At 41.9% G+C, this 25,000-nt stretch overlaps 1 protein-coding gene across 1 annotated transcript in view; it reads left to right on the forward strand.

Annotated features, from left to right (window-relative positions):
- LOC137992146 (hydrocephalus-inducing protein homolog) overlaps nt 1-25,000 on the forward strand; it is an 85,391-nt gene that overhangs the window by 43,484 nt on the left and 16,907 nt on the right. Inside the window, exons 45-67 of the mRNA XM_068837283.1 lie at nt 277-444; nt 975-1,196; nt 1,421-1,572; nt 2,016-2,332; nt 2,449-2,624; nt 3,353-3,525; nt 4,569-4,767; nt 5,660-5,759; nt 6,285-6,553; nt 6,726-7,069; nt 10,564-10,708; nt 11,316-11,609; nt 12,549-12,890; nt 13,506-13,911; nt 14,757-15,031; nt 15,725-15,993; nt 16,680-17,111; nt 18,246-18,470; nt 19,414-19,721; nt 21,141-21,288; nt 21,652-21,859; nt 22,838-23,083; nt 24,785-24,954. Coding sequence (XP_068693384.1) covers nt 277-444; nt 975-1,196; nt 1,421-1,572; nt 2,016-2,332; nt 2,449-2,624; nt 3,353-3,525; nt 4,569-4,767; nt 5,660-5,759; nt 6,285-6,553; nt 6,726-7,069; nt 10,564-10,708; nt 11,316-11,609; nt 12,549-12,890; nt 13,506-13,911; nt 14,757-15,031; nt 15,725-15,993; nt 16,680-17,111; nt 18,246-18,470; nt 19,414-19,721; nt 21,141-21,288; nt 21,652-21,859; nt 22,838-23,083; nt 24,785-24,954 — 5,588 coding nt within the window. The remainder of the gene's footprint in view (nt 1-276; nt 445-974; nt 1,197-1,420; nt 1,573-2,015; nt 2,333-2,448; nt 2,625-3,352; nt 3,526-4,568; nt 4,768-5,659; nt 5,760-6,284; nt 6,554-6,725; nt 7,070-10,563; nt 10,709-11,315; nt 11,610-12,548; nt 12,891-13,505; nt 13,912-14,756; nt 15,032-15,724; nt 15,994-16,679; nt 17,112-18,245; nt 18,471-19,413; nt 19,722-21,140; nt 21,289-21,651; nt 21,860-22,837; nt 23,084-24,784; nt 24,955-25,000) is intronic.

Consider the following 25,000-nt stretch of genomic DNA (forward strand, 5'->3'; position numbering starts at 1 on the left):
TGAACTAGCTTGATAGCTAAGTGCTTTTCCACCAGAGCATGTCTCGTGGGGTTTTTCTTTGAACACCAGTATAATATGAACCTTATTTTGGCCGATCCATTTTTAGTTACAACCGTTCGAAAAATGGAAGAAGTCCAAAGGGAAGCAATTGCGGATTGTTACGCGAATTGCTTTTTCCGTAATAGTCTCAAGAATGTTTCCTTGGTTGTAAAAAGTAGGCCTACATGCAGATACTTACATCGAATCGTAACTGAATTCCTTTTCTTTGATCTTAAGGTATCTGAATCTCCAATGTCAGTGGTCAGCGGTGAGCAGGAAGATGAAGAAAATGGTGGTAAAAAAGATGGGTTGGGGGTCCCTCAGCTGTTTATCGACACAGGAAACCCAACCGAGTCACAAGCTGAACAAACTCTGGCTAAAGGAATTCTACCAAGTATTGAAGAGGTTGGCAAACATAATTTGGTGCACTACCTTATTATTAATTGGGCAATTTGTTTTGGATAGTATAAATGGTTCCAAATTTTTTTCTGCGCATTTGAATCGCTTGGATTCATTGGTTCATTCTTTTGTGTTAAGTATTGCTATCGTTTTCCTTCCTTACTCAAACTTCCTTTCTTATTTTGTTGGAAGACCATGTGTTTCATCCTATAAAAAATACATGTTTGCTTTGATTTTTCGACTTAAATGCGTTTATTTCCCTCGTTTCTGAGACCGGAAAAAAGAGTCCCTTGGTAAACATGGAACTCACTCTAATTATTCAAAAGAAATTCAAGATTTCCCTTAAGAGTTAGCCGAGCTCCTTGCAGGAATCATGGCAAAATTATCACTTTATCTCGTTATTTAATGTATGCGTAAGTATCTTTGAGTGTCGTGCGGTTGTTACTTCTGTGTATGTACCCACTAGTCTTGCACGGCTGCATTCGCGCCTTTTTCTTTATATAATTCACTTACATTGTAATCGCAACACATTGCAGGTTATGGATGGCCTAGGCCTCGGTCCCCATGGGCCGCCCATTCCTCCCCCAGCCACTTTTGCGGTTGTGCCATATCCCGTACGGAGACGGCCCCCCCTGGGGTTTGATCCCCCAGCTCATTACGTGTTTGTAGCATCAGCACCTGACGATCCTAATGCCCCTCAAGAAGAAAAAGCAAAAGAGCCTGAGCCAGAGGTGGAAAAGGTGTTAGAGAAGCCCCAGGTTAGTGCTGCCTAGACCATCTGTGCTTTTTTAAAAGACAATGACATACCTTTGAAGCTACTGCAACTGCAAAAAGAGGCCTAGCCCGGAATTCAATTCCAACAAGTTGCATCGCTTAACCAGTTGTGCGTTCGAACCATTGAGCAAGGAGCTAGACGCATTGCACGTTTAGTCTTTTAGTATCATTAAAAAAATATTTTATCTAGTGTCTTGTTATATTTTAGGAGCATGGTCGCAAGGGTCGCAAAGATAAAGATGACCGCGAAGGCGGCACAAGGTCTAGAAGAGAAAGAGGAAGCTCCGCTAGAAAGAGCAAAGCAGCCCACGGTGCCCCGTCCCCTCCCCCAAGCGCCACACCTGCGGAGGAGGAGAAAAGGTAAACTGAGTCTATCGGTATGATGATTGTTAGTTATGCTCAAAACTTGTTTTCCAGCAAATTAAATAGTATTTAAATGCCGTAAGATAGATTGGTTCTTTTTGCAAGCCCCAACCTCAGAAAGTAGCTTGATTTGAAAAACGAGGTCTTGGGAAAAGCAACGATTAGTCTAACAATCTTTACAGGACAAAGCTCTTTTTTCCCCGAGCGAAGCTGTGTTGTCTCTTGAAAAGACGTGGTTACCACCTTTCCATTCCAATGTCCTTTTTCAAGATTCCCAGTCCTATAGTACCTCTGCTTTATAGTGCACCACATTTAAGATCTCCGGGGTTATTAAAGCCACAGTGAATTTAACGTTGTTGCTTGATTCCGATTTAAGTCATGGCCTGCTCATGAGTAGTCTTTAACAAAACTGATCTCTGCTTAACGATCTTTTGTCGCAGTGACGGAGCTGTAGCGCCCAGTACTCCTCTGCTAATCAACCACCGTTGGGAAATTCCCGCAAATGACGCTGTGACGCTGCGCATCCGCTTCCGGTCTGAAGAACTTGGCCAATTCGATCAGACTCTGAATTTCGAGATCATGGGCACACGGCGTCGCTATCAGCTGTTTTGCCGCGGTGTGTGTGCTTTTCCCGCCATAAGTCGGGAGCCACGTGTGGTGTTCCCTCATCGCCGGAAGTGTCGAAAACCGGAAGAGATCGTGCACAAAAAATACGTCCTGAGCAATGAGACCTTCGAATTTGGGCCTCTTCTCTGCGGTAGGATTTTAATCTATGTTTCTTCACTTCTTAAATTTGACCGTAAGGGTATTTCCAATTTGCTGCGCCTTGGTTTAATCACTTGAGAGGTTAAGTTTAATGCCATAATTTTCCAGGAAAGACACGGGATCGTTACAAAGAAGGCAAATATCCAGAGAATATGGAGATAATAGTAATTTGCAACACGTCACCCCTGGATGCAGATATCAGCTTCTGTTTTCAGAACGACAGTACTGCGGCCACTTTTATCCTTGATCCACCAAACATGAAACTAAAACCAGGAGAAAGTCAGGTCAGTCACGTGTTTAGCAATAAGATATTTGGAGCACCATGAAGACAATACTCACATCCTGGTTCAAACCATGAACTGGAAACGTGAAGTCGGGAGATAAAGTTATATTGTTGTATTGCATTATAAATTAACTTTTTCGCCGAAATGTTTGTTGGTTTGAAAACGGCGACAAGTCCTAACAAAGCGAGGGTTGTCCAATACTCCGACATAATGAGATTCATGGCACTTCACAATAGACATCACAAAGTGTCCCCCAACCTTAATCCTTAAAAAAATAGTAACAGGTTTGCGAGACTTAAAGAGCGGGACACTTTGTGACACTTTGTGATTTCTATTGTGACGTACCAGGAATCTCATCATGTAGGAGTATTGGACATGTATGAACAAAGCTTGTCGTCATAGGCTGGAGTCCGCTTGGTCATAACCGCCAATCTCGATCAAAGCATCACTTGCACAACGCATGGAAGATTTTGGTTTTTGATAGCAGCCTCTTGAGGAATACATATTCTTGTTTGAGATGTCCTCTGGTGGTGGTTTTATGGCCAAGTTTACTTGGCGCTTTAAAGCGAAATTTGCAGGAATAAAGGCCAAAATGTCTTTCTGTTGGCGAAGATATTTATCGTAACCTCACAGACTATTCCAGTTTGGCTGCTTTTTTAAAGAAGGTCTGATAGGCCATCACCTTTAAGCCAGAGTAACTGTGCCCAATTTCTCTCAATTTTTAACAGAACCTCACCTTGTGGGCGTATCCGAAAACTCCGGGCTTCTTTGAAGATGCAGTGGTGTGCTGTATCCGCGAAAATCCTGAGCCTGTTGTTTTTAAGATTTCTTCGCACGGCGTTCGACCAGAACTGGAATTAGATCGGAGACAACTGCAGTTTGACCGAGTTCTGCTTCACAGGTAAAGAGGGTTTCAAAGCCGAAGTACGTAAAGAACTTTGATTTAAATCACCGACGTGCTTTTCATACCTCGAAGCTGGTGGCTCCATGTCAACATGTGGAAAAATTTCAAATACCATAACAGCATAGAAAAATCCAACCACATGACGGAATCTAGTAAGGCATTTAGAAAGCTTGGAGTAAAGTCCGGGACCACCATCGACACCATAGTCAAATTCTGTTGTTGGTAAGGCGCGATTTGCACCAGAGCATCCGCAAGCTTAAATCCCGCGCCCTAACCATTGGCCTACGTCACCCCTACTTAAGTTCTGTTTTGGACAGTTGTGTTGTTATGGAACTACAAAACGGGGCAACAAGTCTAAAAAACAACAAATGTTACACGGTCGACTTGTAGGTGGTAATGATGGTAATGAATTTACATAGCGCATTTTCTATTGGCATATTAAAATTTGCTTTACAAGCACGTTATCTATGAGTGAGATCGGACATCAGCATATACACATATGCTGATCAGAACAAAGAAGCGATGCAAGCCGTTTAACGCCACTGTCCTTTCTGTATTTAATGCATCCGTCATCATTTGCTTTGCAACTTGAGCCCTTATAATAAGGCAATGAAACCGTTTCTAACGCGTTCATTTGCTGTTATGTTCTTTTGGTACTTGCCAGCTATATAAAATGCGAAGTGACGGTGAGCTGCAATCCTTTTCAGAAGTGACTATCACAATACGAGTATTTCCTCTCTCGTCGAAGCGCAATAAGTCAACCCTGACAATCAGTGTTGTTTTGAGGGTGCAACAGACTGTAGTATCAAGTTAAGATTGAATGGGGGAAGGGAGATAGAGGGAGAGGACGTTTCTCCTTGAGAGGTCAGATTCTCATAACTCGTTAGAGTGCGGCTGGGAATACAGATAGGTATTGCGCCCGGCATAAAGATGTTCTGGTTTAGCAAGGCATCTCGACGACTTTGATAATTGCTGTAGTTAGAATCAACAGAGGGGCAATTGAAGATCACCTTCAGTTACGTCATTTTGTTCATTCACAGGAAGGACACGAAGGTTATATTCCTGCGTAACAGTACACTGCTCCCTGTCGCTTGGCGTGTAAATGGAATGGATAACCTAGGAGACGACTTCTCGCTGACAACTGAGCATGGTGTTATTGACGCTAAGTCAGAATTTGCACTGCAGATGCATTTCAGGGCAGTCAGGCCTACTAACATAAGAAAAATTGTCAGATTGGAAGTGAGTGAATTTGCAAGAAATTTCTTTGAGTTTTTGTAAGTGACAAAGATGCCACTGCATCGTTGAACTTAAGTTTGAGATTTTGCTGTATCGCGGCTTCATCAGGCAGTATGCATGGTAAGGCGAAAGCTCAAAATGAATCTAAACAAGAGCCGCTCAAGGCCGTAGGGGCATGTTATTCAAGTTCTTTTATGTTTTTTGAGAAAGGTATCTATCGCTCTCAAGAAAATCATCGCGGCTTAATGTGCCTGTACAGGGAGGGTTACGTATTTGGAAACGTTGGTCAAAAACGTAACCCTCCTTGTATTTGTACATATTCATTGCCGTGAAATTGACGTCTTAAATTCCCACGACCTGCTCCCGTCTGACCTTTGTAGCTCAGTCGTTAGTGCAGCCGTTATCTAACCCGGAGGTCGTGGGTTCAATTCTCACGCTGGTCAGAGTTTTTCTCTGTCCTTTGTGGGCCTAATGCCATCAGTAAGGCTAACGCTCACATGGTTTGTATGGGTAGAAATCTAGCACTTCACATTGGCCTCCAATAGTTAATTCTGTTCATGTGCCTGTAGTTTCGTTGTCATGATGATCTTCGGACTGATCTCGAGCCGAGACGGAGGCACCATGATTTTTGCAAGTCAGGGTATATTTCACTTAGTATTGACTGACTCCTTTGTCACCAGAGAACTGAAGATCGCAGTACGAGTACGAAGTTCTTGTTTTGTATTCTGGGCACGCGCAGGCGGTATAGAGTGCGCAATTTCTCTTTGCGCGCATGCTTAGAATTGGAGACATGTTCTAGAGGACTGGTGGTACTTGTGCTTCAATCTGAAGTTCTTTTTTTCTTCTCTCTAATACACGTTTTAACGTGGATAAATGTTTATTTGGTTCTCGATAGATTTCTGATGTCGAACAAATCATGGGTCTTGTGCAGGCTGAGAATATTCAGGTTCATGCAGAGTCATACGATGTGGCCTTGGATATGAGTTTCCCTAAAGGTGCTATGTTTGGCTTATTTCATTTGCTGCGTCGACCAATTTGGTATCATTGCAAAAATTTGAGGGCGAGCGAAGATATATTATTGGAGCGTCTGTTTGTTTTTTTGTGTTGCAAGAATCAGAGTCTGCAATGCATGGTTTTAAGTAGAGGGACCCATCACAGCTGAACCTTTAAAAATGGGCCCTCAGACCTAATGAGCGTTAATGTGAGTGTAGAAAGGCTGTTCATTGTTGAAATGAAGTTTTATTTAGATGATTTGCTCACTTTTCTGTCACATTTAGTCAGTCCTCTTTCTTCTGAGCCTTAGCCCAAGAATTGACAGATTTTATATAAGCAAAAGATCTGTATCGGTTTTTATTGGCAGAAACATGAACTGTGTCAGAAGTTACAATAGTAGACGTGTGTCTTGGATACGGGGTTTCTATCAGTTATCATCTTCATGAATTATTAATCACCCTTTTAAGTATTATGCCTTTCTTATCCTCGTTTTCATTGCTATCACTTTTTTTGTGTATGTTTCATAGGTGCTGATGGTGGACTCGACTTCGGTGTTCTTAAAGTGTTGGATGAAACCAAACAGACTTGCTCTCTTAAGAACAAAGGCAAATTTGAAATCATCTTTAACTTCGCGTTCGAGTCCACAGATGGTTCACCTTCAGACATGGGGCAGCTGTTTACAGTGATTCCCAACCGGGGTCCTCTGATGCCCACAGATCGCCCCACCCAAGTACAGGTCATATTCCGATCTAAGAATGAGATAACAATCAAGGATGAGCCAATACTGAAGTGCCAGGTAAATTGATGTATAGCGTCTTAACTCTGTTAACAACAAATGTTTAACACATATAGCGATCCTACATAAAAACTCACAAGCAATGCGCCAGTCACCTTGCCACAATTTAATAATGTTAACTTATGTTAAATCAATTCCTAAAAAGTCGTTTCGTTGTGATTGGTCGTTTTAGATCATAGAACCCCACCTTGGTGACGGAGGCGAAGTGATCGCCAGTATTCCGATCAAAATCAGCGCACGTTCAGTGTACAGCAAATACGCAGTCTCACCCGTCAGCGACATCAACTTTGGAGCCATGATTGTTAACAATAAGAAGACCCGTGTGTTTGCGATTGAGAATCAAGGGGAATTTGATTTCCGGTACTCAGTCCTCAAGATGATCAACACCGTCTCTCAAGGACGTCAGAGACTGGGCCCGCCGGCAAAGAAAACGAAATCCCGCGACGGATCTAGCTCAGGGCGATCACAGCAACCAGATAAACCAACTAAACCGAAGAGAGCAGACTCAGTAAGAGGGTATGTATACTCTGTATACAAACGTTTGGTTTGTGACCATCCGCCCAGACCTTATATATCTCATACTCTGCTGATGTGTATCGACTGGTTCGCCACCGTGTCCGCCATGATCAAATCCTGTACTCCTTACATTTCCAACGAGAGCAAACTGGGAAAGATTTCCGTACAGGTCCCTACTTCATTATGCATGCAGAATAAATTAATTATTCATTCGTGCTATTGTTTTGTAGAACAATACGTATACCCAAGAGAACCGAATATATACATGGGTAATTTGTACTTACGGGATGAATAAAAACGGATCTCATTTTTTCTCTCCCTCCCTCTCTCTCTTCTTTCCCTTCATCGCCCACACCGTTACTCGATTTAGTGTCAGCTTTCCTCTTTCTATCCCTTCGTCTTGTTCTTATTTCCACACCCCGCTCGGCTTTTTCTGCCATTTTATCCCATGATATGTCACTCGCAGCTTGCCTTGAACTCCGACCCACTGTAAACCTCTGGATTACTAGTCCCTGTTCTTTACCACTGAGCTAACGTGTCAAGTTCAGTGCTAATTCACACCTTGAAAATGATATTTATTTTGAATTCTGGCCGACTATTTACATAACAATGATACGTAATTATATACAGGTGCCGCGCCGAGCACCTACAATCGAACTTACACTTGTAGGTTACCGTTAAGAGATCCCTGTCTTACTACTCTTGAAACAACCCATCCCTTTAATAATGCTAACCGTAGCCCTAATTACGACTAAAGGCACTGTTTAGGCTTAAGGTTAGTCCCTGTGATAGTTTTAGGTTTTCCAGTATTGCTGTGAACTGTGACCTGCTTTTCCTTCATGCCCCGTGCGTGCGGCACACTTATAAGTTCACTGCGTGGAAGAGTATACCACGCTTAAAGTGTGATTGGTGCATCTTTCATGGGAAACTTTCATGCACGAGTTCATTGCAATTAAAATCGTTTCATATTTCCCTTCTTTTGAAGCAAACTTGTGTCTTCGTAATTATTAAGATGGCTACCGAAGTAAAAGGGTCACAGCAATGGAAGATTTGATAATTTGGAAATTGTCCCTGCTTTATAGCCTTTCCAGAGTCGTGCATAGAGTGGTGCAAAGAAAACAATTTACTTTCGTCTTCCGTGTCCAAAACCTGTGTGAAACCGTAGTCAGTTGGCAAAGACAAAGTGCCGCATCGGGAGATGGATCTGTTTCGCGATGCACAAGAAAAAACTGCAATGGATAGCCTTCAATCCGCCAGAACACATATTAATTTTCTGACCGTAAACTTTCCTTGAAAAAATATTAGCCCTAGCTACCTGTGGCCGGAAAGTTTACAACTGCCTACAAGACAAGGGCTAACATCATCTCACCGCAGTTAACCATCGCCTAAACTTCGTCGACCCAGACAAACGAGCCCACAGCAGGGCATTGAAAAGACATGATGGGGAAAGAAACGAAGTATGCCTCGTAGGGGAACATCCATGGATCTCTACCAAAGCTATTTACTTGGAAGTATCATTGAGCATATTGCCAATCTCTACAAAGAGCGATAAATCGCAAAATCCCTCTAAATGCACCGTTCGTGATCCTAAATACATTGTACAGGAAAGGAAGAAAATATACACTTTGCAGTGTCTCGGCGAATTTTTAAGCAGACAGGAAGAACAATTTCACGATAAAAAGAGCAGGTAGCCATTAAATTTCTTATGACAGTACTTTTATTTGGTTTGTTTGTTATGTTTGCAAATCTGAACCCTATTACAACGATTGCTTGAAACTCCACTTCTTGCGCTTATTCTAAAACCGAAAAATGGGTAAAATTGCAGGAAAAGTGCCGAAATTGCAGGAAAAACTGTTCGATTTTCCGTATTTCAGACAAAAGTTAGACCGACTTTTTTGAAGTCCATATGGACTTAGGAAAAAAACCTCTAAAAAGAAAGAACAAAGCGCCACAGTCCCAAAGGACGACTATTGTTATCGCTATTGTTTTCTTGAAACAAAGGAGTGTATGCATAATGAAGTAGGGACCTGTGCGGAAATCTTGCCGCAAACTGTGCAACGCCCTTTTCATGTACAGTACTGATTTGTTCTTTCCCCGCTTCAACGTCAATAGACTAGTTTCGAATAGGCCTTTTTCGATATATTAAAATTCAGCTTGAAAGAGAGGAAAAATTGGGTGATATGTAAATTTTTCACATTTCATTCCAACGTGTTTCTATCGTTTTTGTCCTCATTGCCTCACTATCAAGCTGAATATTTGATATTTCGAAAATAGCCTATTGTGTAGCAACAAAATAACAGTCGAGTTTCAGGGGAATAATTTGCATTTTCCTTTGTTTTGAACAAAGCAAAATGCTAATTATTTTCCCCTGAACCGCGACTCTGCTCTTTTGTTGCAGCACAATTCGAAACTAGCCTAGTGCCTTATTCTAAAGCTGCTCCGTTTGTAAAGGGCAATTCCTCTGCCTGAGTCTTGGACACATTGACTCCTGTGTACAACTATACTAAACAGCGGGGGAAGCTGCAGTGTCAACTATTTTCAAGTCTGATACTTTTTTATGTATGCTGAGTACATGAAAGGACACTTGAGATAACTTTGGATCACTCCACATAAAGACGTTAGGGAGTTTAAGATCTACGACGGCGACGGTCGACGAAAACGCCACCTCAAAATATAACTTGGTTCTATCATAAGTCTTTCGCGATTACTTGGTCTCGTTCACGTCCTACAATATGGGCGAAGTATCCTAAAAATTGGTACGAGCGGTTTCAGAGTGAAAACAGAGAATGAAAGATTCTCTGTTGCATGCTTACGTTGTCGTGAAAACCTCAAATTTGGTGATTTCACGTCGTCGTTATGCAGAGGACCGCAATCTTATTTGCTAAAATCCGTGGTGCACGAGCAGCATGATTAATAAATGCTCTTTTAACCAATGATATTGTTTTGTGGCTTTGTCGTAGTCCTAGCCGTCGTCGTTTCTTAAACTCTCTACTAGACAGGAGTGTAAAACTTTGGGTCTTTGAATTGTAATTTTTGAAGCTACATTCAAAATTCTCCAAACCAGAGTAGCTTCAAATTGTGTGTGATTATCAACCTGGCCCCAGTTGTTCAAAAGGTGGAGGCGATAGCGCCATCCGCCGGGTAAATCACTATCCAGTGGATAGGTCATAGCGAACCAATTGCGATATCCAATGAATAAGGATTAATCCGGTGGATAGCGTTATCCACCTTTTGAACAACTGGGACCTGGAGCTTGTTTCTCGAAGGTTCCTTTAACTTTCCGGGCCCGAAAAAACAATTGTGAAAGTACCAGATTTACAAGAACCGAAAGGACAACATAATTGCAATGCTTCATGCCGCAAAACGGCCTGGTTTTGAAGATAGATAGACATAAGGATCCCGAAATACGCCCGGAAAGTTTTGGGACTTTCGAGAAACGGGACCCTGGTCTCAGTGTGCACCTTAACTTTTGTTACTCTTTTGTTCTTACAAAGGGCTGAGTTGACAACGGGCGCACCAAACATCCGTCTTCAGCTGGGGATGTTCACTGTTTACCCAGCCGTTGGCACTGTTCCAGCTGGGGGTTCTGTTCAAGTTACTGTGGATATGATCGGCGAAAACCCTGGCTACTGTGAGGAGGTTAGTTTACAGAGAATTCGAGGCGAAAAGTCTAACTTTGTTGCATAAAAGCTGCATCACAGTGTACTTAATAGGTCGACCAGAACAGGTATTACTATTTTGGGTTTACTTAATTCAATCCTTCGTTTTCGCTGACTTCTCGAAGACATGTTGTCCAATCTTTTGTTAAAAAATGTAAGCACAAGTTGACAAAGACACTATAAATGCAGGATAATGAGATGCACCTAAATGTCACGAAATGTCTCCGAAACCTTATCCCATTTCGAAGATTTCATAAATCAAAAAAAAAGGCTGGCGATAATAACGTCACAAAGTGCCCCCTCCCCCCCACCCCTCCTAACACGTGCTGCGAGTTTTTTGAACGACTTAAAAACATTCCACAAAAACCGCCTTGTGTTTGTCTTGCTGTCCAGTGCAGTAGGGAAGATTAATTTCTCTTTACAAGCGTACCTTTTGTTATTCAAATGTGCCAACCACGCAGAAAAAAGACCCTTTGTTTTGACAGCAAATGAGGCTCTTGTTTGGTACATTAATGACAATAGGTGACGTCAACGATATCTTCGCAGTTTCAAAAACCTCAACTCTGCGCCTTCTTTTTATCTTTTAGAGCATTGCCATTGACATCTCGGACCGCCAGCCTACTGAACACCCTCAGGGAATCCCCTACAAGCTGATCGGGGAAGCTTGCATCCCAGGAATCACCACCATCACACACGAAACTGTTTGCTCTATATTCGAAGAACATTTGATCGTGAAACAATTAAACCTGTTCCAGTTCTTGACTCACGACTTGGCCAGTGGCTCAGGGGTGTACGGAGAGGATGAGAATAAGTTCATTTTTTACAACACAATAGTTGGAAGAAAAGCCAAGGCTAGATTTAAGATTAGTAATCCAAATAAGGTAGGATTTTCAGCTGACTTCTGTGTTTTTGCATTTATTCATTTTCCTAGTTATCCATTTACTAAGCCAATCCATTTGTAGTACATTCATACGAATGAGATGAAGGGTGAAAATTTTTGGAGGAACCGTAGGATGAGCTTGAAAAAAAAAGTTGCCAACGTCGCTGAAGCAGAGGAGGGGAGGAAAAACTCGCAAAAAATTTCCGAGTAAATTGGAATTGATAGAAAAGAGTAGTTTTGATGCAAGAGCGTGTCAAAAGAATCGGCAATCCTCCTGCATGGTCTATATCATAGTTAATCTAGGGACTGGTTATGAAACCCTGGGAATTTCAAAAGCAGGAACAATACAGTCGCAATTAGATGTTGAACCGACCGTGACCCTGCACAATCTTTTGTTTTTGGTTCGCAAGTTAATTTCGAATAAATTAGTCGAAGCTTTTCATTAGTTATCCTGCCGAAAAAAGCGTGTTTTTGTCGGGTTTTGTGCAGGGTCAAGGCCAAAAAAGCGAACAAAAACATGAAACAAAGAAACTTGTCGAGTTTCATAACCAGCCTACATCTATTAACTATGTCTATATGGACAATTGCTTGCTTTCCGGGGGTGTATATAGTTATCCGAAGTGGAGTGGATTGCAAAGGGAACTTTATTTAAGTTTCTAGTCTTCTAGCGCTGTAGCGTAGCACTAATTGGCGACACTGTAAACTGAAATCAACAAATTAACGCAAATCAAATCAAATGAGCACCTGGAGAAAAACCTCTCAGCGCAGAGTAGAGAACCAACAAACTCAACCCACGTATGACGCCGAGTCTGGGAATCGAACCCGGGCCACATTGGTTGGAGGCGAGTGCTCTCACCATTACGCTATCCTTGCATGAAAAGGAAACAAAATAGAGAGATACGTGATTCCACATTTTTCGTCTTTTTTCTCAACCATGCAGGTGCCTTGCGATCTGGCTCTGTCAGTAAAACCGCAGTCCATGAAACCATCTGCTCGCTGGCACGATGTTTACGAAATAGATCCTCAGCGGGCTTCGATTCCCGCTCACAGCTTTGTTTACGCAACCGTGTCATTTGTACCTCCTTCCATGCAAATGTATAACGCCACGTTGGAGGCTGCAGTCGACGGAATGCCTACTGCAATGTCAAAATACCGCAATCTTACATTTGACATCCAAGGGGAAGGAAACCTGCCCCGAATAAATGTCGTGCGGCCAACTGCGCGAAATAAGAAGGGCGCTCCGGTGTTGCTGTTTAGACGTCTGTTGCTGGGACGTTCTCAGGTAAGAAAAGATGATTTTGAGCGAGGAGTTCATCATCATCATTGTTACCACCACCAGCATCATCATCGTCGTCGTCGACGTCATCATCATCATCATCATCATCATCATCATAACTGACATCATAGCAAAATTGTCATCGTTATCTTCAACATCGCTATCACCATCTCTATTACGGTTAAACATATGCGAGTCACAGAATACTTGACAAAGAAATTGACTTGTTACACACACCCTGGAGTACATAGCCAACAGATGCTATATTCGAGCTCTGAATTTGTTTATCTTATCTAATTAAACGGCCTCACGTTTTTGCCGAGGACGGCAAAGGAGTTAGCTGTACGTGATGCGAAACCGTTTTTCCTTATCAAAATTATTGTTTTTTGACATCAGAAGCTTCTGAGCAAAAAGAGCTTTAGTGGTGTTGATGACCCAGATCATAATTATGACATGGATGAACCTGGTTTTGGGTTTGCTTAATGCGTTGACCAAGGGATGTTTTGCTTCATAGATCGTTTGTACCTGAACCGAGTTTGAAATAAAGAAGCTTTTGTGTAAACGTCTTTTAGCATTCTTTTTTGCTTAAAAAACTCACCGTTTTCATCTCGTTGTAAACAGGTTCTGCAGCTGTCGCTCAAAAACGAAGGCACGTTGATGTCACGAGTGAATATCGATTTGAAGGACCCGGAAGGTGTATACAGTATTTCATGTGTTGAGGGTACGAAGACGCTGATGCCTCTTGATGAGGTCGTGGACGAAGATGATCCCAAGTCACGTGTTCATACCTTAACTGTGGTAGTCCCCATGGGAAAGACAGCTGATTTCTCTATCGAGTTTAACCCTTTTCTAGTCGGGCGAATGGTCGGTGAGGTTAGACTGACGGTCGTTGACAATCCGTATGAGGAGAGTATTATTCAGCTGATCGGAGAAGGATACCAAGATGAGGTGACTATAGATAACATACGGTCGTTTATGCAGACTGAAAATCAAGCACCCGACCTGGAGATAGATGATAACACTCCTGGTAAGTATATCATGGAGTACTGACCTCCTAGAATGGCTTAGAACTGGCTGAAAATTTTGCTAATAGCTGTGACTCTCTTCCCCCCTCCCACACTCCCCCCCCCCCCCCCCCCGCCCCCAATCCCATCATAACCCTCAAGCGTCCGTAACATCACTTGAGACACCCTTACCAAGCGTTCCCATTTCCCTTTCATTATTGACGTGCGGTATTTAATTCTTGGTTTTCACATTACGTCACGACCGCCATGTTGGTGTCTCCAAACAAAGAAACGGCGGCCATGTTGGTGTCCCGACCCAATCATCTGGAAATTGAACTCTATTATTATGTAAACGTTTTCTTTTGTTTTCGTTGAAAAACATTGCTGTGGATCACGTGAGTGAACACCAAGAAGAGCATCGAAAAAGCGAACTTGACAATTAATCTATCTATCAGCATTGTTTGTTTTAGGCATCCTTTCATAAACAATAACCTCTTCCTACGAGCTGTATCCCACTGGCAACGATTTAATACTACTTAACTTGCATAAATAAAAAACTAGTGCTTCTGCTATACATCAATTAGAGTAATGGCGTAAACTAGAAGAGCAAGACGAATACTAGCGTACTTAGTGCCTACGTTTTTAGGACAACAAAATGCATCTTCAGTTGAGAAAAGAAAATAAAGGGGACAGTGTATTCGAGATAAGTGGAACTTTTCAAGTAGAACTTCAAGCCGGCAGACGATGGAATGTGTCAAAGGGCAAATGGCAATGTGTCAAATGTGTGAAATGGCAAATGGTATCGTTTCGTTTCGATAATCTGATAGTCGTTTTCCTCACATCGTGATTGATATTTTCTTATCTTCAGCATCAAGAGAGAACCATGTCAAATTCGGCGACTGTCCAGTGGGCGTGTCAAAACAGTTGTCGTTCACGTTAACAAACCATTCTCCTTCGGATCCAGTCCGTTTTACTTGGTCCCCGCCGCCTGAGGTCGCGTTCTCTCCGTGCACTGGACATTTGCAGCCTAACTGTGCCAAGGATGTGACGGTCACGTTCTGTTCTAAGCAGCCCAAAACTCATTCGGCTGTAAATGTTCCTTGCAAAATCACTAAAATCAAACTGGGAGAGGCACAAGATAAGGTTTGGATTGCTTACGTTGTTTGTATAAAACAACTAAATGAACACCTGAGTCAATGTGGATGCAGTGCGGCCCAGTGGTTCGGGCGCTTGCCATGAGATCCAGAAATCCCGGGTTTAAGACTCGCTATGGCCACTAGTTGAATTTGATCCTCATAGACCCTGGTTCAACATCTCGGCTGCACTTGTAAACAGCCAATTGGCCAGTTGAGATTCTTAACAGTTATTGTTTTTGTTGATTGTGTTTCATTGGCTTTGAAAAGATCCTTTGGGGAGCGCTCAATTAAGTATGTATGTATGTGTGTGTGTTTAAGTACTCTTGCAACCCTGTCCACTAAAGTTCTTGTACTGTGAGATTCATGCGACGATAAGTTTCTCTTTACATACCTGAGCCTTAACTTACTCCTAGGGGAAGTATATGCAAATCTTGACCTTTTTGAACCGTACCATATTGCTTCGCTTACTGACTTTCAAACTAATCTCAAGTTTGCTTCAAAATGTCATGAAAACACCATAAACTAATAAACCAATTAACCACAGACATTCCTCGATTTATGTGCATTACTCAGCGAGCAGAATTGTTAATTTAAATCCAGAAAAACAAAGCCGTTTGGTTCATATCGAGAAAAGAATATGGGTACAAGTGGGTACCTAGGTCCTCTGTCTTACTTAGCAAAATTGTTTTGTTGGCTTTAGGCGGTGGACTGGGACGATCGCATGCGCACTGTTAAGTGGGTAGACGTGACTCCCGAAGAGGAGCCCTCAAGTTGTGCAAGGAAGGCCCCTCGACCGGCCAAGAAAAAGATCATTGAAGTGGAAACTGAGCCACCCTTCACAGCACTGGAAAACAGCACAAAGGACGTGGAATTGCTACTGTCCGCTGTGTGTGACTATGCAAAGTATCGCTGTAAAGTCGAGAGCGTGCATTTCAAAGATACTCTCATGTTTCAGTCGCGGGTTTATAGGTGAGACCTTGAAATGAAGAATTTATCGGCAATAGACCTTATTCATAAATGGCGGTCAAGAAATTATTCTTTTGTCATTATGCTAATCATCCTCACTGGCCTCACTTTGGAGCAAAGATTCTTTTGAATTTTGTTCGTGCTAACGAGGCTAGTAAGGGTGATTAGCATAAAGACAAAAGAATAATTACTTAGCCACCATTTGTGAATACGGTCTATAACGCGCCCATTTTCGGACAAAAAAAGGGAAGAAAGAATTACATGACATACAAAAGTAAGGGCTACTAGAGGCAGCTAAACCGTGAAGTGACAGTAGGTGAGGTTCAGGGGCGGCCCAGTGGTGATAGCATTCGCATCCCATCAATGTAGCCCGGGTTCGGTTCCTGGACTCGAGACCATATGTGGTATGTTATTGGTTTTTTTCTCTGCTCCGAGACGTTTTCCCCTGTGTTCTCCGGTTTTCCCCTCTCCTTAAATACCAACATCTCTAACTTGCAATTCGATCCGGATGCAGGGCCTTCCTGAAAACCATCTCCGGGTGGGTGGAGCTTCCTGGGTAAATATCTCGAAGTATTAATTATTATCTTTCTGCCATAAGGAAATGCTATTGATGTGGTTGTAATTTTCAAGTCCGGTAAATGAATGATCCAGAGCTACATTTAATTAAGTACATACATTTTGATTTTCAGTTTTACTGTATCAAACAAAGGCGAGGTTCAACTTGACTATCAGTGGACTTTCCAACCGGTCGAAAAACCCAAGGCTGTCAATTTAGCCGAACATTTTGAATCTGGACCCGAACGGCCTGCGAGTTCTGCGGGACAGTCACGAAGCCAGCGATCAGGGCGTCCTTCCACTTCCGCGGGTGATTCTTCAATGCCGGCCCAGACACGTACCGCACCTCTGATCCCACGTCCGAGCTCGTCAATGGGAGGAAGGCCCTCGAGTGCCCTTGCCCTTGCGTATGAAGCTGGCAGTGTGGTGAGTGAAGGTGGAAGCGATATCTTTCCATTTGTGATCGAACCTGACAGTGGCAGTATTCCTGCTGGAAAGAAGGGCAGCTTTGTTATCAAATTCTCGCCGCTGGATGTGTTAGAGTATGAAGCGGTGTTGACCTTCAGGTAATTTTAGTAAAACGTTTGCAAATGCCAATGGCTTTAACGTTGACAGTGACATTTTAAGATGGTGACAAGTTTTTTGTCTCCCTTGTTTTTCCAAGACATTCCTTTCAATTCCGATTTTAAGTAGAACGCATAGCAAGGCTGTCGAGCATCGTCATGGCTGGGAGAGACCAGGGTTGATTCAAAGAGAGACACAGTTGAGGAAAACACATGCAAGGGAAGGCTGTGCTCAAATTAATCTGACCCTTCCCTGACCTTACTTTTCGCAGTTGGTCAGTTATTAGTACTGGCCTTAAGGCAGTCATGAAGGAAAAGGAAGCCCGAATTTAATCAGGATTTCAACCCATGATCTCTGCGATGTAGGAGCTGAGCTATCAACCCTAATAGGAGCTAGTCATCGGTGCAAGCCAACGGGGAACTGCTCATTTGTGACCAATCCCGCTCAAGCCTTAATTTTCCAGCCCTTTTTTGTTATGGCAGTATCGCATATAACTGCGATGCATGATTTCGATCTTGTATAGCCGTCTCTTTATTTCTACATCGTCAGCGGGCTTAGGGTGTTTAGGGGACATCTTTAGTTAATCACGAGTTCAAAACTCGAAAATGGTAGTGTGGAATTCCTTTAACGAAAAAATTATCATCACATCACAAACAAGATGATTCTGAGTAGAAACATCCTTTGCCCAGGCAATTTGTCATAAACCAAAAAATGTCGGGCCGACTTTTTTCAAGATTACTCAAATGCAATCCGCTTCAGTCTTGTCCATTTGTATCCATCCATTCTTATCTTTCCTTTTGCTGCATTTCTTTTACGTGTTGTTCAACAGTTTTAAGTGGTTATTGCAATGTTTCATGTTTCATTCTACTTTTTGGGCATTTTGGGTGTCATGAAATTACATCATTTTGCATGACAGAGCCCCTTTAAAATGAACACACAAAATTGTCAACTCCCAGTTGGCTTGATGGCTCAAGTGGTAGAGCGCTACGCAACCAGTATCGGCTTTCCTTTCGTTACCGCAGAATAAGCGTTCATTACTACCATGATCTGAAATATAAGCATGATCTTCCCCGCAGTTAACACATTTAAGTCTACTTTATCCAATGTTAGTACTGGAGTTTCTGTTGCTTTTTCAGCGCTGCCAATCTTCAGCCAAATACTCAGGGCTTTTCGATTCCTGTTCTGGGCCGAAGTCTTCTGCCGTATTGTCACTTTGAGCTAGAGGAGTCCGATTATGTATCCGGTGGGAGAAGAAATCCTGAACTCAAAGGTCCTGGTGGTGCTCCCCCCGGATCAACTCTGGATCCCAGCACGAAGGTTATCGAGTTCAAATCATGTGGAGTCAAGGTCAAGAATGTGAAGTGAGTTAAAAATGAATTAATTTAAAGGCTGGACTTATGTTCAGGATAACAAGGAAAGGCTAATATTCACACTCGATTAAGAGTGACCTCTGGCGTTTGTCTCTTTCTTAAGGGTTTGTGATTGCTCGAGGAATACTGTCCGGGGACACTCTGTGACGTTGATTTCTTAACACAAGAGATGTTAAGTTTAAGGGCTATCAAAATCGGTGTCTCTGTCATTACTTGTTGTCAATTTATGGCCAAAGCCAGTAAGCCATTGATGATTGAGTTCAGTTGAGCTTCTAGTTCATTAGCGAGAGAAGGTGTAAAGTCTTTCTTGTGAAAATTAGTTTACCTTAATATGCAAAGTGGTGCTAATAACTATGAGTATATTTAATTTGCACTTGCTTGGAAAAGTAGGCTGAAGAAAAATTTAAGTGCCCGACATCGGGCCAAGATCCAATTTTTGATTAAGGTATTTAACAATTTTACTCCCTTAAGTCCTTAACTCGCCCGTAGCGCAATTCTTCAGTTGTTGCTGTTAATCTATCCTATTCTAGATTTTAACCGGACGCCATGTAGGTAGAATCGGCAACCATGTTGGTGAACAGAATTTTACTCAAGCGATTGTGCTTTCTCTCACACTGAGATGAATAGCACTTGGTTTTACCTGAGAACTTAGTAATAACGTTAGCATTATCCACTTCTTTTGTATATAACGACATTTACTTTTATATTCCAAAGAGGAATCAACCGTATTTAGTTAGTGTTTTCGTTGTTTTCAATTGACCCCGTTAACTGGCTTCTTGTTCAGTACGAATTTTTAGTTAAGGGCAAGAAAATGGAAGCTTAATTGTATGCCAGCAAAATCGCGTATTATAATGATTCCATTTTGTTTATGCGTTGTTGTCATCCCTGCATATGCATCATACTTCATGTAACGCTAAACCAACTGTCCATGCAGGAGATTCAACGTGATCAACCCATCCAATACAACTTACAGTTTCTCGTGGACCAATGAGGACAGCCTAGATGGTGCACCTGAAAGCGCGAACTTCCGGTGTTTGACTCCTGAGGGAACGGTACTTAGTGGCAAGAAGTACGAAATGGTGTTTGAGTACGTGCCAGACTCGCTGGATCTTGTGGAATCGTTCTGGCGTTTCTTTGTACCTGAGCATAACATCTCCATTCCTTTTGTCATGGTGGGACACACATTTGAGCCTGCCTTGTCATTTGACAGATCTCATATCAACTTCAGAGAAGTGCTGATTGGTAAGACGTTGCCGTGATTTTGAAAGCATGCGAGCTTTTTTTAACTTCCGACTTACTTGCTCTTTATGTCTTGTAGCAAGTTCTGATGTGCGTTTCACAAAGTCTCGGAGATTTTTTTCTTTCAGCTGCGTATTTAATAATGCTATTAATCAAAAGTATGTTTTCAGCCATAAATTGACCTTTAATGAAACCGGTTTGATCGTCAGTAGTTTATCAGTTTGGGAATGGCTTCGAAACTTTTCAGGCATATATCGGATACTTGAATTTCCTATTTATCTGTCAAAAGGAAGACAACTGAGCAATTGTTGGATCATTTCAGTATCTGGGCAAAGTCCCTCATGTAAAGCGCTTTCCAAAAATGCATAAAACTGCCTTATGTAATTTTCAATGACATGCAATGCATCATTTTTGCTTTCCTTTTTTTTTTTTTTCATTGTAAAAAATATGTTAGAAGTGCAAGCTTTTAGAATAAGTCAAATGGATCTTCGTTCCCTGAAGAATGGCTTTTCGCAACTTATTAAAACAGTCCTTCGGGCCATGTCGTTGGAATCTGAGCTAGAGTTAAACCTGGAAAAAATACTGGATTAAAACCATGGAGATTCAAGATGTTTTACTGAGGCGATAATTAAGATCTTATGGACCAAATCGGCAAACTCAATGGTTGCAGTCACCCTTGAGAGAAACACAGTGTAGCACTGGTGTTGTCACTACTCTTGTGTCAACTCTCTGGTGTTTTGAATCCCTAGGGGAACACTGACCAATAGAACTTGATTTAACACTAGTGTTAACTCCCTAATGCGACCGCAACCAATGTTGTACCCAATTCGATCTCCCGAGGGGTAACGATTCTTTGTGTATAGTATTTACGTTACAATGTAGCATTCACATTTAAGTGATATGGAAATGCCTAGAACAAAACGTGTTATTCCCTAAGGGTTAGTTACAACCAGTCCAAAACAAAAGACATCATCCCGAGGATCTGGGGAATAAATACAATGATTTGTATGAGATTATTCACCAGAGCCTCGTGATGATGTCTTTTGTTTTGGACTGAATTGTAATATATCGAAATTGGTCTATAGAGCGTTTTCACATGACGTCACGGCAACCATGTTGGTGTTCCAAAACAAAGAAACGGCGGCCATGTTGGTGTTCCAAACTAATCCTCTGGGAATTGAACTCTATTTTTATGCAAATAGTTTCTTTTGTTTCATCAAATTAGCATTTATTTTAGTCACGTGAGTGAAAACGCTCTGTTAGATATTTTAGACATTTCGCGCCATATATTCAACTGCCTGCAACGTGCCAAATAAAATTAGTACAATTTTCATCTTACTTCAGTAGAACTGAAGATAGGTGAAATTTACGTTTGCTTTCGAAATTTTCCAATGTTTTGTTCCTTGTCCCTCTTGTCCACAGGTCACCCAGTAAAAGAGACCGTCCAACTGCTTAATGAAGAGAACACTCCATTCACTTTTTCATTTATCCAGTCATCTTGTCACACTGAAGGATATTCGTCAAGTCTGGCTGTTGAGCCAATGTCTGGTACTGTTTTTCCTAAAGCAAGGTATGTCTTTTTTGAGAGAGTTTTTCAAAAAATTAATTACTATCGACGAGAAATTCAAATGAGATAGATGATCGGTTTAGCGCTGAATGAACCAACCGAAGGAACAATAAGTCAAATTTTCAAGATTCGACTACATGAAAAACCGGCATTTACACAATCATACAAAATTAGGACTAACTCCTTCACCACTGAAATGCGTGATTGTTTTATTAAATTTAAGAACTTTAACTGTAGGCCGAGTATTGAGCGAAATTGCCGTGTTATCGTGCATTTCACATTTTTTTTTATTGTAAGCGTAAAACTGAACCTGACAATCTGGGTTGTTTTTGCGGTGCGCTTTTACAGTTTGTTTATTTCTTGCAGGCTGCCAATTGAAATTTCCTTTACGGCAACAGAGGAAAAAGAGGTGAACTTCAACGTAGTATGTCATGTGAAGAAGAAGATATCGCCGCTAACATTAAACGTAAAAGCGGAAGGGTACGCCATGAACGCGCAACTCATCTGTGAAGACTCCCTGGGTAACAAGGTGGAACTGACTTCTAAAGGAACCAACAGAATCAATCTTGGAATGGTGCGTTTGTGTGTGAGCATAGTTAATCGAGGGACTGGTTATGAAACCTTAAAACCTTCAAAAGCGAGAACAATGTTGTCGCAATCGATGTTGAATCGACCGTGACCCTGCACAATCTTTTGTTTTGGTCTCGTATGGGTTCGCAAATTAGTCGCGCATAATTTAATCGAAGGATTTGATTGGTTATCGTATCGAAAAAAAGGTGTGTTTTGTGCAGGGTCAAGGCCAAAAATACGGACAAAAACATCAAACAAAGGAACTTGTCGAGTTTCATAACCATCTCCATGCATTAACTATGGTGTGAGAGAGCATCTGTATTGTCATTCTAGGGTGCTGTCAGTAACTCTGTTTCCTCGAGACCCTTTGACTCCAAAGCGTGATTGATATACATTTTTCTCCCAACAAGCTCAATACATTGTTAAGCAGACTAGTGAAGAGAATATAGAAATTTATCACCAGGGTTCTTTTTTTGTCTAGATGTATCACCAAATTCCCATAACTGATATAAAAAGTAAGGTATGGCAGTCAGTATGGGGAATTAACATTGAGATCTTGCGAATGAAGGGATTAAGCACTTTTGTGTTTATTACCTGATCGCTTTTAATTAGGCAGAACCCGTTTAGATTTAATTAACTGAAGTTCGCACTTCTGGTAAATGTGAATGTGTTGTAAAATGAAACGGTTTACAAGTAAATGTGGAAACCTGCACATTTCTAAGCCTAGCAATTTGCTCAATAATCTACCGTCGTATTCTCACCTATTCTCAGCGCAAAAAATTTCGACGTGTTCGCACGCGTTTCCAACGTTTAGCGACAGCTGCGTGTCAGCCCGTGTATTTACTTTGATCCGCGTGCCTCTTGCAGTCGTCCAGTGAATTAAGTAGTATTTCGGATGTCGGCACTCAGTTGAAAGCTACTCTATCTTCATCATTTTAAAATTTAAAATGTAGGCTTCTTACTACGAAATGTCTTTTTTTAGGTTGAGATCAACGAGAAAGCAACACGACAGTTGTTTGTCATTAACTCAGGGAAGTTCAACTTTGATTTTACTTGGGAAGTGCAGAACCGAACTAAACTGAGGGGCTTACGATGTCCAGATGGGGAGAAGTTAGTTTCGGTGACACCTGATATCGGCACGGTACCTTGTAATACCCGGAAGAGATGTCAATTAGCTTTTTGTCCTCCTGGACGGCTTACTTTAGCTGGATGTGATTTACTGTTGAAGGTCTGTCATGGTAGAGTGCTTTTCTTTTAAACCTGGCCCCAGTTGTTCAAGGGCCGTATAACTTTATCCGATGAATAAGTTTTTTATTATTGTTGTTTATCCTCGATACACCTTAAGAGCGCTCAGGAGCTCGTTCGCACGTGTGTCCCTGCATTCCGGATCAAATTGGAATTTGGCAGCGTTGGTTTTTCTGGAGAGGGAAAACCGGAAAATCCGGAGAAAAACCTCTCGGAGCAAGTAGAGAACCAATAACAAACTCAACACACCTTTGACGCCTAGGGCCGTTTCTTGAAAGTCCCGAAAAGCCATTTCTGAAACTGCCAACCGCTTATTTTGGAAGGCCGATCTTTTAACATGTTTTCAAGGTAACAAAAAGCAAACTGATTGTGAAGTTTGACGACTTAAATCCTCTCCGTTCTTGAGATACAAAGGGAATTGTAACATCCGAAAATGGCCCGTAAAGTTCCGGGACTTTCGAGAAACGGGCCCCGGGACCGGGAATCGAATCCGGGCCACTGCACAACCCCTGCTCCCCCGAAAAGTCACTTTCCAACAGTTTCAGTCTGTGCAAAGATTTAAGTATTTGCTGGCGTAACTGTGAATATGCATACTCCAAGCACATTTATGTAAAGGTGTGATCCAAAACCTTTGTCAACGTTTAACGCGAAGTATATAATTACACTCTGGATAGCGGCTTATCCACTGGATAATGTTACCCAGCCTTTTAACAACTGGGGCCTGGCGGACACTTAATTCAATATATTACAATGCATTCCAAGGGTACGATAATCGTAAGGGTACATTAAAGATACCTGATACCGACAAGATGTCTCCTCAAGAAGACTGAAGTTATCCGGAAATGATGCAGGTGACATCATCGTCGTCCTGATAATTGTCATCAACATTGTCATTTGGATACAAAAAGTTTCTTGGTCAAGCTTTTAAGCTTGACCGAGAAACTTTTTTCCGCAAGTGTTCTTAAAGGAACACTTGGGAAATTTCATTCTTTTGTTACTTGTTCATTTTGGAGCCGCACCTTTCGTTCTCATTATCAATTATTCTCGCGTTCGACTTTCCACACTTAGTGTAGCATAAAGTGATCGAGAGTATTGCTACTGTACTGAAGGGATGCCAGTCCAAAGCAGGGCTAACCCCAGCATTATATCGCTGGTACCCATTCGCACACCTTCCGGGGAGGGGGAGACGGTGTGGAGCGAAGTTTCTTGTCTAACGAAACACTAGGTCTCCGAGCAGCTGCTTTATTGGGGAGTTTAAGCACGCCACATTTTTAGACGCGGACGGCAACTGGAGTGAAACATTTCACATGCTAGGACAGTAGTGTCTCCCAAATTTTTAAACGAGGAGCCCATGTTTAAACTAATCATCCCTAATGGAGAAACGATACTTAAAAATATAAATTTGGTTGTGTTTAAGACAAGTTAAAAGGAAAAAACAGCTTACTTCCGGTTCCGCCTGCGTCTTAAAAACGTCCACTGCTCAAGTTCCCTAGTATTTACACATCCATGCTTTTGCAAACCTTGGTTTGTGTTAATAAGTTTTCATCATCATCTTATCGCCGCCACCACCACTACCACCAGTATGATCAGTCGTCATAATTATGTAGAATCACTGAATGGCTGTATCTGTTATTGGTGGCCCTGGTTGTACAACTATTTCAAATTTATGATGTTGTATTTGTAGATCACTAATGGCCCTACATTCACCGTCAACCTGACTGGAACTGGTGTCCAACCTGGCCTGCACTTCTCTTTTGAAAGACACGACTTTGGACCGTGTTTCCTGTACCGTGCAGGCATGCCCCTCAAACAAGCAACGCTTATCATTAGAAACGTGGACGATAAAGACATCAGGTTGGTTCCATATTGTTGGTTTGAAAAACGTTACGGTTACAGCGCC

Source organism: Montipora foliosa, chromosome 1 (genome assembly GCF_036669935.1).
Source record: "Montipora foliosa isolate CH-2021 chromosome 1, ASM3666993v2, whole genome shotgun sequence".
Classification (NCBI taxonomy): domain Eukaryota; kingdom Metazoa; phylum Cnidaria; class Anthozoa; order Scleractinia; family Acroporidae; genus Montipora; species Montipora foliosa.